At 37.6% G+C, this 12,922-nt stretch overlaps 2 protein-coding genes across 2 annotated transcripts in view; one reads left to right on the forward strand and one right to left on the reverse strand.

Moving 5' to 3' along the window:
- LOC114645792 (E3 ubiquitin-protein ligase CCNB1IP1) overlaps nt 1-6,352 on the forward strand; it is a 59,814-nt gene extending 53,462 nt beyond the window's left edge. The window contains exon 3 of the mRNA XM_028793636.2: nt 5,662-6,352. Within this exon, the coding sequence (XP_028649469.1) occupies nt 5,662-5,870 (209 nt within the window). The 3' untranslated portion in view covers nt 5,871-6,352. The remainder of the gene's footprint in view (nt 1-5,661) is intronic.
- A 2,648-nt stretch (nt 6,353-9,000) lies between these two features.
- Nucleotides 9,001-12,922, reverse strand: part of ttc5 (tetratricopeptide repeat domain 5) — a 28,923-nt gene continuing 25,001 nt past the window's right edge. Inside the window, exons 9-10 of the mRNA XM_028793635.2 lie at nt 11,184-11,328; nt 9,001-10,184 (exon numbers count right to left, since the gene is read on the reverse strand). Coding sequence (XP_028649468.1) covers nt 10,065-10,184; nt 11,184-11,328 — 265 coding nt within the window. The 3' untranslated portion in view covers nt 9,001-10,064. The remainder of the gene's footprint in view (nt 10,185-11,183; nt 11,329-12,922) is intronic.

Raw genomic sequence — 12,922 nt, forward strand, 5'->3', positions numbered from 1 at the left:
CCAGCATGTTAGTAAAACGTGACGCCCTCTTCGGAACCCATGCTGACTGTTCAGAAAAATTCCTGCACTTGTCATGTGCTGCTCAATCTTATCCTTAATAATTCCTTCCATTAATTTTCCTTTGATGCTTGTTAAGCTCACTGACCTATAGTTGCTTGGGTCTTCCTGAATAATATTTGCCATTTTCCAGTCCTTCAGAAAGTAGTTTATATATGTACTTGCTAACCACCTTAACAACTTGAGGGTAAATATTATCTGGTCTTTTTGATTTGTTTGATTTTAGCGTATTTAATCTGAGCAGTACTCCTACTTCAACAATTTTTAGATCCTTCAGTACCTCCTTCGTAGTCCCGTTTACTGCTGGGAGGTTATCCACTTCTTCACATGTGAAGACCTCAGAAAAATGCAAGTTTAGTGTGTCCACTCTTTTACTGTATCTTTTAATTCCCCTTTACTATTCCTGATGCACTTCACCTCCTCGACTGTCCTTTTACTACTAAAATACTGAAACAATCTGTTAGGGTCGTCTTTCGCTTTATCTGCTATATTCCTCTCCAACTGTCTTTTAGCCTCCCCAATTCCCTTCTTAATGGTTGCCCTCATGTTTTCATATGCCCTATGATTCACTTTGGAAATATTAGTCTTACATTCCTTATAAAGCTGTATTTTCCTTTGTAGCTTCTTTTTTAACTCTTTATTAACCAACAGGAGTTTTTTTTTTAATTTCCATTTAATTCCAACTTTAGGTATGCACCTGTCCTGCATTACATGTAATACATTTTTAAACCTGTTCCACTGCTCCTCAACTGTCTGCACACTTAAAAGCTTATTATCCCAGTCTATCCTCCTTAGGCCGAGTTTATACTTCACACGACGCATGCTCCAGTGGACGCTCCTGCTACGCAAGCGTTTTACTGTTTATACTTGCACGTGTACTTTATTTAAATCTGGAGGAATCCATCAGATGGCAGTGAGAGATATTATCACGGTGAGAACAGGTTCGGCTTCACTGTGTTGCAAATTGCCTGGAACACCCATTAAATTCCGATGGCACCTTACTGCAATATCTCTGAAAAGGATGTTTAATGATTAAATCCATCAATCCAGGGATGTGTCCATTCCTGCAAGCACTGGGCACGAGGCAGAAACAATCCCTAGATGGGGCATCAGCTCATCACAAGGTGAATACAAGCACTCACATACACTAGCGTCATTTTAGTGTCACCAAATCTGCATGTCTTTGGAAGGAAACCGGAGCACACTGTGGAAACCCAGCAGGAAAACATGAAAACTCCAGGCAGGGAACACCAGCGACGTAACTCCCTGCGAGACAGCAGCACTACCGCTCCGCCACTGTGTTACCCCCATGTGTGTAATTATTAACAGTATTCATTATTTAAATGAAACTAACGATTTATCTGTAAAATGTAACACACATGCTTTAATGCATTTCATCATGAAAGTGATATCAAGTATAAATCTAAGGATTCTAAATGTGCAGAGAGTTAGAATATCATACATTTAATATGTTCTGTGTGGTGATTTATTGCGGTTTGCCGTTGCTGTCAGGTCAGGAGGAAGCCCCAGAAAAAAAAAGACAGCACAAAAGATGGTATGTGAGACTTTTAAAATGTATCGTGTCATTACGATCAGGAATATGCAAGTCTTGAATATAAAAGCACCACGAATGCATCTGTATGTCGGCATTTTGCTTCACTACATTCATCAAACATTGAAGCATGCACATCGATCCCGTAGGATCCACATAGCAACTTTCTGTCACATGTAGATAGTAAACAGAGACTCTGACGTCACGTTCCAAGTTTTATCACACTGCACCCCCCGACTTTTTAGTGGTACTGCAACTCGTGCACGCATCGCGTTAATTTCTGAGGACCTGCTCAGAGGACCAATCAAATGAACGCTGGGAACGCGTGGCTGCCATGATGCGGACACACACATGCATTCTGGGCGTGAAGTATAAATGAGCCCTTAGACTTTGCCGAATCTTCTCAAACCGTTCTGGGCGTGAAGTATAAACGAGCCCTTAGACTTTGCTGCATCTTCTCAAAATTTGCCCTAAGAAAGTTAAACTTTACTTTCTTCTTTGCATTCACACTCTTACAAAACACGGACAACTGTATTATATTATGGTCACTTGACCCTACTGTAGTGGTTCTATCCCCTCCTCATCTTCAATTCTGTCCCGATTAATACAAAATACTAAATCCAGACAGCTTCACCCCTTGTTGGTGCTTTAACATACTGTGTTAAAAACAGTCACCGATTTCTTCTAAAAACTCCTGTTCTTGTGCTCCTCCATTTGCAAGGTTATCCCAGTTTATACTTGGATAATTTCTTATCTTGGTTATCCGTTCCACTCACATCAATCTCCAGCCAACTGTTACAGCGCTGAAAACTGACACCCATCCCCACCTTTCCATAGTGTAATTTCTTAGATTGGTAGCGCCTTAATTTCTAATGGGAAAGCCACAGAAATTGTACCATGACGCTCAAAGCTAATGCTCCACACTCCTCATGTTTAATACATCAGTGTAACCCATACGGTACCAGCATTTATGTATATCCATTTCAAGCACTGCTTTGCATATACTGTATATATTCACATCTGTGGATTTCATAATGGGGATACATATGATGGAAAATATGAAAAGAAATGCTGTAATTAGGAGACAGGCATAAAAAAATGAAATCTTAACCCATTTTAATTCAGATAAATACATCCATCCATTTTCCAACCCGCTGAATCCGAACACAGGGTCACGGGGGCTGCTGGAGCCAATCCCAGCCAACACAGGGCACGGAACCAATCCCGGGCAGGGTGCCAACCCACCGCAGGACACACACAAACACACCCACACACCAAGCACACACTAGGGCCAATTTAGAATCGCCAATCCACCTAACCTGCATGTCTTTGGACTGTGGGAGGAAACCGGAGCGCCCGGAGGAAACCCACGCAGACACGGGGAGAACATGCAAACTCCACGCAGGGTGGACCCGGGAAGCGAACCCGGGTCTCCTAACTGCGAGGCAGCAGCGCTACCACTGTGCCACCGTGCCGCCCAGATAAATACATTTTGCTGTAAAATTGTTTTGTGTAATAACCATCAACAGAAGCCAGTTAACTAGGAAAAATAGAAAAAAAGCTGGAATTGATCTAATGCAGGAATGTTTTACTCATGGACAATTGTGTATAGCATGTTCAAGAGTAAGCAGCTTCAGTGAACTAATAATATTAATATTGCTTATTATTTGACTGATGCTTTTATCCATTGTAATTTACAACATTTGAGATACTGTTGGTATCATCTCTTTTGCATTTTCAGGTGGAGTACAGGGTGGTGAATTGACTTGGTCATGACACATTGTCAGTAGCAGGATTTGAACCCCCCAACCTCAGGGTTTGAAGCCTTAGGTCCAAAGCCTTAACCACTACAATACACTGTATGTCAATAATATAGGAGTACCTCTGATATATCCGGTCAACCAAAGGCACTATAAATAACCCCATTGGTGAACAAAATGTCCTGGGTCAAGCCAGATAACACAGCATGTCACAGTTACACTGAATCACTCACTCATCAAAAACACTATTTCCCAATGAAAAGATGAAATTTCACAGGATGGTACATTTAGCTCACTATGTAACCACTAAGAAAGGCCATTTCAAAATATATTTAGGGGTAAAACCCCTGCAACAGAAAAAAACAAATAACCTAAACCTCAAAAACACTTTGAAGAATTTAATTGAAATTTGGTGATATTATCAAAAAAAAAAAAGAAAAGAAAATTAGCCAAGTACTTTTTCCCCCTTGTTCTTTATTTGCCCATAGTAATACTGTACCAAGTACACTATGCTAATGTGTCACATAGCGCTGACAAAAGCCCAAAGAGTCTCAGCCACTCCGTGGTCTTTTGGAGGTGTGTTTGTGTATGCAAATAAAGGTCTCCAGTAGATGCTTGGTGTTGACAAACGGCATCATTGAGCAACAGGGTGGACTAACCAGAGAATTAGAGGAGGTGTCTTAAGACATTAAAATGATGGCATTGAGCTGTAAAGTGGAAGGAAGGAGGAAAGTTCTACATTCCATACACAACACCTGATTTTAAGTTGTATAATGGTTTTTATCAATTAAAATGGAATCCCTTTTGTTTAATAACTTTCCAGTTCCACACCATATAATACAGTATGTGTAAAGGTGGGCAGAAATTATTTTATTGTCAACCATTGTGTGAATACAGTATGGGTGTATTAGGTTTGAAAATTTGGCATGAAATTGTCCCAATATTAGTGAGAAAGTGGACGAGATACAAAGTATTTTCATATAGCACAAATAGAAACAATTTCAGTGATATTGTGATATATATGAATTATATGCTAAATCCCTCCACCCAAGCTAACACTTGAAAACTGTTAGCTGCACCAGAAATTTTTAGAAAGTATCTTACGTTTATGGAAATGGTGTATTATTTGCTAAATTTGGGGTAAATAGTCGACCAGTTTAAAGATTATGGTTCACAAGAGCTTTATGCAGATACTGTTTTGATGGTTATGAATATACTATTGATCTTGCTCAAACTCAAAATTTGTTACAGCAAACATCACAATCAAGTACATTTTATTGCTTATCTGATGTGGCTGAACGATCTCAAAAGTAATAAAACAGAAAAACATAAGCACTGTACCAGACATACAGACAATATCTTGCAAAAACAATTTTAAAAAAATCTATGGCTAAATATGCACAAAAACATTCAGAGAACAATAGACTTGGAGTTACAAAATATGCACATAAATCTCGAAGTGAACAGTGTTGTTAAACACGTGCATAAACAGCAAGAGATTCACAGGGCTGCTCTTACTTGGTATACCACAAAACATATTGATATGAACAGAGAAACTTCTGTCTGACATGCAAATCAAAACAGACTCTTGCCTTGGCTCAAAAGTTGCAATGATGGTTTTAATTATAATTCACACTTTGATTATGAATCTAATAAAAAACATTCTTGTAGGGTCCATGCATGTTAAATGTCCATATTGTTATGCCTTAAAATGGACTGATGAACACCTAGAATATGTTGCAAAAGTGGAATACTCAAATTATAACCTTTTGAAGACTTACCAAGACCTATTTAAAGTTTAGAATTTGGTTTACACCTGGAATCAGAACATTTCCTCAGTGCTTTAAGAAAATATGTGTTTCAAATTACATCATTAGGTGCTAAAATTTTAAGTACAATGAACAGTATCACCATTGTCTCAGCAAATTTACCAGATGAAGGTACAGTAGGTAACACAGGTAGACAGACAGATAGAACTGTATTTGTCCTGAAGGGAAAATTTGGCCAGTTCAAGATAATACAGGACATTGTAGCCTGCTGCATTCACTTGTGTAATATTGGCTTTTTTGATAATTGACCCTATAAAAAGCAGTTGCCTTAATGTGCATGGGTGATGAAGTATTTACAGCTCTTGAGTCTTCCCGAGGCTGTTGATGATGTAATAGGAACTATTACAATGTGCTAAAAACAGTTCATTTAAAGTGAACTATGGTTGATAAGCAGGGAAATGTGGACCACAATGTTGAACTTATCTGCTAGAATTCAAATAAAATCTGGTATCTTTATTTGTAGGTCAGATGAATTGCCATACTCCAAAATCTACCCCAGTCAGAGGCACTGCTGTTGATCCCGAAATACGGCAGATGTTCTTCAGGTCACCAGCAAAAGACAATGATAAGACAGATGGAGGGAAGGTAGCTTTTTTCCAGTTTGGTTCACCTAATAACAACCAAGAGCTTTGTGGATGTAAAGGAAATACCTTTTACAGCAAAAAGCATTAGACTGTTTCATCCTTGGTTACTTCATTTAGGTAATATTTTGGTTGTGATGTAAACAAAACCTTTAGCTTTCCTCAAATTACAAAAACCTTTTTGATTAGAGGGGGGTATGACTTGCACTGAAAATCATTGATAAATGTGAAATGCCTAGTCTGCATTGTTTGTTTAATGTTGTTATGGAGTAATCTGCCAGAATTTAAAATGATATCGTCATGACTTTAAGTATGCACGTCTTTTGAACAAATCTGTTTATATATTTTGTGTCTTTTCAATACACGTGAGGGAGGTAAAAGTATGTGTGCTGCATGTGGAGATTTCTGTATTAAAAGTGTGGACTTCACTCAATGTGCTGGTTCATATAAATGTTCCCTGGTTGTGACATTTACTGTTTATGTACCAATCTACTAATCCAAAACATCAATGTCTGTTAAAATAATAAGGCTGTCATTTCACTTGCAGTCCACCCCACCAATATGATTATACTTAACTGAGTCTTCAGCAGAATTAAATACCTTTTCATGAAATATTTAATAACTACCAATCATTTAAACTACCAATCATTTCATGTAGTTAATACAGTAATTTCTTGTTTTTGTTTTGCTTTTGTTAGCCGTATACAGTATAATTTCCTGGGCTTTACTGAAGTTGATACTAATCACTTAAAAACAGTTAACCTGGCTGGAAGTTTACCCTAAAATAAAATTATAACAACAACAAGAAAATTTTTTCATCATAATTTTTGCATGATGATGATGTAAGAATACAGTAATCCCTCCTCCATCGCGGGGGTTGCGTTCCAGAGCCACCCGCGAAATAAGAAAATCCGCGAAGTAGAAACCATATGTTTATATGGTTATTTTTATATTGTCATGCTTGGGATTTGCACAGAAACACAGGAGGTTGTAGAGAGACAGGAACGTTATTCAAACACTGCAAACAAACATTTGTCTCTTTTTCAAAAGTTTAAACTGTGCTCGATGACAAGACAGAGATGACAGTTCTGTCTCACAATTAAAAGAATGCAAGCATATCTTCCTCTTCAAAGGAGTGCGTGTCAGGAGCACAGAATGTCACATAGATAGAGAAAACAATCTCTAGCAAACAAATCAATAGGGCTGTTTGGCTTTTAAGTATGCGAAGCACTGCGGCACAAAGCTGTTGAAGGTGGCAGCTCACACCCCCTCCGTCAGGAGCAGGGAGAGAGAGAGAGACAGAGTTTGTTTTTCAGTCAAAAATCAATACGTGCCCTTTGAGCTTTTAAGTATGCGAAGCACTGTGCAGCATGTCGTTTCAGGAAGCAGCTGCACAAAAGATAGCAACGTGAAGATAATCTTTCAGCATTTTTAGACGAGCGTCCGTATCGTCTAGGTGTGCGAACAGCCCCCCTGCTCAATCCCCATACGTCAGGATCACAGATAGTCAGCGCAAGAGAGAGAGAGAAGAGTAAGCAATCTAGCTTCTCAGCCATCTGCCAATAGCGTCCCTTGTATGAAATCAACTGGGCAAACCAACTGAGGAAGCATGTACCAGAAATTAAAAGACCCATTGTCCGCAGAAATCCGCGAACCAGCAAAAAATCCGCGATATATATTTAAATATGCTTACATATAAAATCCGCGATGGAGTGAAGCCGCGAAAGGCGAAGCGCGATATAGCGAGGGATCACTGTATAATGTAAAATGTGTGTCTTTAATATTAAGAATTAGTCTTGCTTTGAATGTGACATTTTTTGTATTAGATACAAACAATTTCTATACCTTTAGTAGTACTAGGGTGTTGTACCGTGTTAGCCATTATGAATGTAGAGAAAAGCCAAGCAAAATGACACCTTTTATTGGCTAACTAAAAAGATTACAATATGCAAGCTTCCGAGGCAACTCAGGCCCCTTCTTCAGGCAAAATGTAATACAGAAACTGGAGTTCCCTGTGTTTATATACACACTCAAGGACAAGAAACAACATTGAAGTTTGTAATGAGTTTTTCAAAACAATGTGGATCTGTAGACAGGTTGTCTGTCATTCTGAGAGATGTAAACAATCCTCACATATCTGGCCATAAAACTCGTCTTTATTCAAGCCATGTTGTAATGTATTAAATTTTAGCATGAAACTTCAAAATACTTTGTTGGACAGTTATCTTATCCAAAGATCTTGACCATACATTGTTCTTCTCTCTTTTGTTAAATTAACCCTAGCCTGAATGAATCTATTAATTTTTTACATTTAAAATTTCTCATTTAAAGATTTACCAATGTTGTTTCTTGTCCTAGAGTGTGTATATATACCTTTAGTGTTAAGTGTTCATGCATATAGATCATTATTTATCATTCATGTGAGTTTTGTGATGCTGCACATCTTGGCTTGGTTGTTATTAAGACAGTCATGCTGTGAATATACTGAACTTGTATTATAATACAGTATTAATTACTTTTTCTGTCATATTATATAGCTTTACAGAATAAAAACAGCTTTAAACACTATAACAATTGCTAAATCAAAAAAGTGAATACTTCTATATTTACGTAAAGAAATGAGTATTAAAATACTTAACCATGCATGTACATTACTATCCTCTAGGGAATTGTTACTAGCAGAGAAGATGTCATCTATGTTCTTACAAAGTTTTCAGTAACAAAAATAAGAGTGTCATTGAGGCTATAGTTTAAGATGTCAGCCTATATATAGTAAACCACTATATTTTGAATACTAAAAAATTAAGCAAGTATGAAGTACAATTTTCCTTAACTTTTTTCAGTGAAATGTCACAATGGTGTGAGGTAGAAAACAACTGTGGAAGCACTTGCTGTCTATCCACATTTACGTCCTGGATAAAGATAACCGAGTGACCGTAATGAAAACCTGCAGGGTCTGAGTTTGACTCCTCAGCTAAATAGTTGGGAGCAGGCTGAGGTTTTCTGTAAAGGCCTGTCTATCAATTTATGTTTTTTTATTGAAGTTGATTCGCCTTTAATACTATATATAAAACAAATATTATTAATTGCAAAACTTTTAATGAAAACTAAAAATATTCCACATTCAGATCACTATGAAATGAAAAGTGCAAGAGATAAGAACACACAAGTTACTTTTTCTATCCCATGTAGACAATCATACTGCAAAGGAAACCCAAACACAATGTCAAATAAAAAATTTATTTTATAAAGCTGTAAACAGAACATCAATACATTTTTAAAAATTCACCTCACTGTCAGTTCTCAATTTCACAGATTTTACTGTAATGTAAAATCGGGCCATTGCATAGTAAAAGATGGTACAAGCTGTAATGTGCTGCCCCAATTTAAACTGCACACAAAATTAGGTGTAAGCCACAATGCGGCCCATGCTGCAGTGTAACACTGCAAAGCTGAAACTAATCAATACATGGCAGCTTCTGTAGCAGGGACTCCTGATTTATTTGTACACATAGGCACAAACTGTGCTATTGACGAATGTAGAATATGTTCTTGTCACAGATTACTCCAAGACACTTAAGAGAAATCACTCCTTTAAGGTTTCCCCAGGAGTCTTCATTTTTTTTTTATGCAGGAGCTAAAGATGTGCTGGTTTGCTTGTAGTGATCATTAGTGTAAAATGTTTGCTGTTTCTCTGCACTTGTTGAGCTGCACTCTGACACACTTGCATTATGAAGAAGGATGAGCATTTACAAGACAAAACATTTCTGCGAATATCTTTCATTGACAGAAATGCTTTTCACCACACAGGTTGCAAATGTGTTCTTTCCGTTTTACACACATACACCAATAAATGCTAGCAGAATAATCTCCATATCTGCTTCTCTTTCAGATACTTGCAATGGCTAATTTGAGACTTTAAGGTTCCAGACCACATTGTGAAATTCACACAACTGCATGTATGCATGACCACAATAACCCCGCTGTAAAGAAGCTTGTTGTTTACTCCAGGAAAAAATAGGGAGTGGTGCATTTTTATCTGAAATCCTCAGTCACTCACAGCACCTTTGAAATTTAGAAGCTGGAGCCACAGACACCAAAAGAAAAAAAATCAACAAAAATACCAACAAAACTCATTTTTGATCTGAATAATTTAGATAAAGAAAGACAAAGAAAAGCCAGCTTTTCCAAACTTCTTTTGATCCAAGTCACCCATTGTTCAGAATGGTCCTCTCATCCTATGTCTTTTGCAGTGTGCTGCTCACATTCTTCTTCTCACACGTATTTAGTCACTTTGTGGCTTGTATGAAACAGTAGCTGCCACTTGACAGGTAGGTGCCTGCTTTTTCCCATTCACTACCAACATAAGTGGGGACTCCACACGGATACTCTGGAATGTGTAGGTCTATCAAAAGAGAAAATGAGTTGTATATTAATCACTGATGCTTATTTATATAAATGTCAATGTCAAAACCTTTGATCCACTAATCCCTGGCAAAAACATGCTCACAGACAACATATTTTATAAAATTATGGATCCACGTTTATTCACAAATTGAAAAGGTCATGTGGTTAAACTCCTTATTCAACCATGGATGAGAGACCAAACACCACTCCAAGTCCATCATTGCATTCGCTGATGACACAACCACTATAAGAACAATAACCCACAGTGATAGCTTACAAAGTAAACATAAAATATATCTCTCTCCCTTACATAGGTCAAAGACTTTAGGTATCTAGAGGAAAACCACACTCTCATCCTGGCAGCAGGGTACAACATAATAAGTGAGCAGTTTTTTTTTTTTTTTTTGTTTTTTTTTGAGTCACCATCCCTAATAACCTAAACTCCTTTACTCAGATATTTCTATCAGTTCTATTCAAAATCTGTGGGTGCACCGTGGAATTTGTCCTCAATAGCTGAACAACACCTGGCATGATGGCGCAGTACTTTGTGAGTGCTCTGCTCAGGATTGCAAAGCACTTTATAGGGAAATGTACTTGTCTCACAAAATTACTGGCACAAAGCCCCCTTCATTTTTAGACACACCTACAAGGCAAACAATATTAACAAAGACCTCAGCCACTGTGTCCAGACACTCTACTCACTCTGATTATGACAGTCAGTATAAGACCAAGAGCACTCAAAAAAATGGGTTTCAGCGCTGCATACCAACAAATACGTGAATGTGCCTAATCTGTGTCTTAGATCTATCCATTGTCTGGTGTTGTATTTAATAGACTGTGGTGTATTCATTGTTCGCAGTGTGTATTACATTTCTGTCTTTAATGTGTGTGAGAATCTCACCATGCTCTGCACACATGAAAAATAAACTAGTACTTGATGAGTTTCAGCAGAATATTTAAACAAGTGTGAAATATGGCAGACATTATTTGGACCCACCTTTGCTTTGTGAGATATGTGATGATTTTTCACATGTGGCTCAGGAATGGCTACTGAATCTCCAATCAGCACACCCCAGCTCTCTGCCATGTTATACACCATGACTGCACAGCAGGAACCTTCAGTGTCCACTAGTCCAAATGTGCTTAAGAAGGCAGGAGAGAAATTAGGATCAGAATACAACCGTTCACAAGTAATTTACTTTCTCAAAACAAACTGACTTTCAAAATTTTATTTGTGTACTTCAACCAGTAGCTCTATTCAAACATGGTTACTTTTTCACAGTATAAAGTTTTACACTTAGGCTGGAAGCACATCCCATTACCTCATCTAGACACTCTTAAATGTCATCAAGTCCTAGGAGTCTCCTTATCAAACAAACTTCCCTAGGCCAGGGTGGGAAACACATTTCTGGACATCAGTGTTTGCCCCCACTAACTGAAATCCAGGGCTAATTTTATAAACAAATGGGCATTTTGCAAAATATAATTTTACTTTATCAGAATCGTGTAAGTAATTTAATAAAAATATAGTCAAAACATAAGCAACAATTAATATACTGATCCAGTCCAGGGCTCCACATTAACCAATGCAATTGCCAACCATTTCATGGCCTTACTTTAGGGATGACCCGATTTTTTGGCAGTGCATCAGAACTGAACGGTTTTTGCTCCTCATGCATAATCTGCATACTGGCCTACAGGTTTTCAATCAATATTCATTTATATGATTAAAATAAAATGTAAGCCAAGTGCTGATCTTCCTGGCTTTTTTTTTTTTTTTTTTATGTGGACAAAGCAAGTTAAAAAATGGCGTAATGACTGGCCCTGTGGAAGGCTGTGTGAACAGGTTGTGTACATAACAGGAATATTTAAAAAGTCTCCTTTAGCTCTGCGATAACTTCCTGGTTTTGCAGTCAGAGTAGCCAGAGCACAGACCCTCTTGGGAGATGAACATGAAGAGCTGAAAAATCCCACAGAATCCATGGCCATGAAAATATCTGCAGTGTCAGAAAGTCCGTTAAGAGTGTGAAGATGAAAGATATACTAACTGCAACATGTGCCAGGAAAAAATAAAAACAATTTATAGTTTGGGTAATGGTTTCCTTATTAAACTGATGCATTGCACAGCATCTTAATTAATCCAAATACTGGCTATTAAAAATGGCAACCATATTTTCAGTTTTCAAGTCAGTTTTGAGCTCTGCAATAAAAATGAAGTTTCATACAAGGCAGTAGTGCTTAAAGTTTTTCCACACCAAGGGCCAATTTGCTAAAGTGAAATTATGGTGAACTCCATATGACCAACTGTTACCCTTTACTGTAATTATATGTTACAATTACCACATTTCTTTTCACTAAAGATACTGATGTGAAAATACAATTCTAGTCCAGTGTTGATGGTTTTGCAGTTCAAAGCCCCAGATAACAGCCAGTGATCAATAATAACTTCTAAGCCTGACGCCACATGTCACCAGCTACACGGAAGGACAGCAATAGCCAAAGATGGGCTCTCCACACAGATGTCAAAGTGAGTTTACATAGAAAAAAAAAAAAGTTGTGCATAGTGACAGGTAAAGTTCAGAGTGAGATGAGACAAAGTTTGAGTAAGTGTTGAGCAAGAGGAAGATTGGGTGATCACAACACATGATTATGAAGTAAAAGCTGTTGTTGTGGTACACTGATCTTCAAAGTCCTGAGCTACTTATCATTTTGTAACAGCAGTAAATTATTTTTCTC

Source organism: Erpetoichthys calabaricus, chromosome 2 (genome assembly GCF_900747795.2).
Source record: "Erpetoichthys calabaricus chromosome 2, fErpCal1.3, whole genome shotgun sequence".
NCBI classification, from domain to species: domain Eukaryota; kingdom Metazoa; phylum Chordata; class Cladistia; order Polypteriformes; family Polypteridae; genus Erpetoichthys; species Erpetoichthys calabaricus.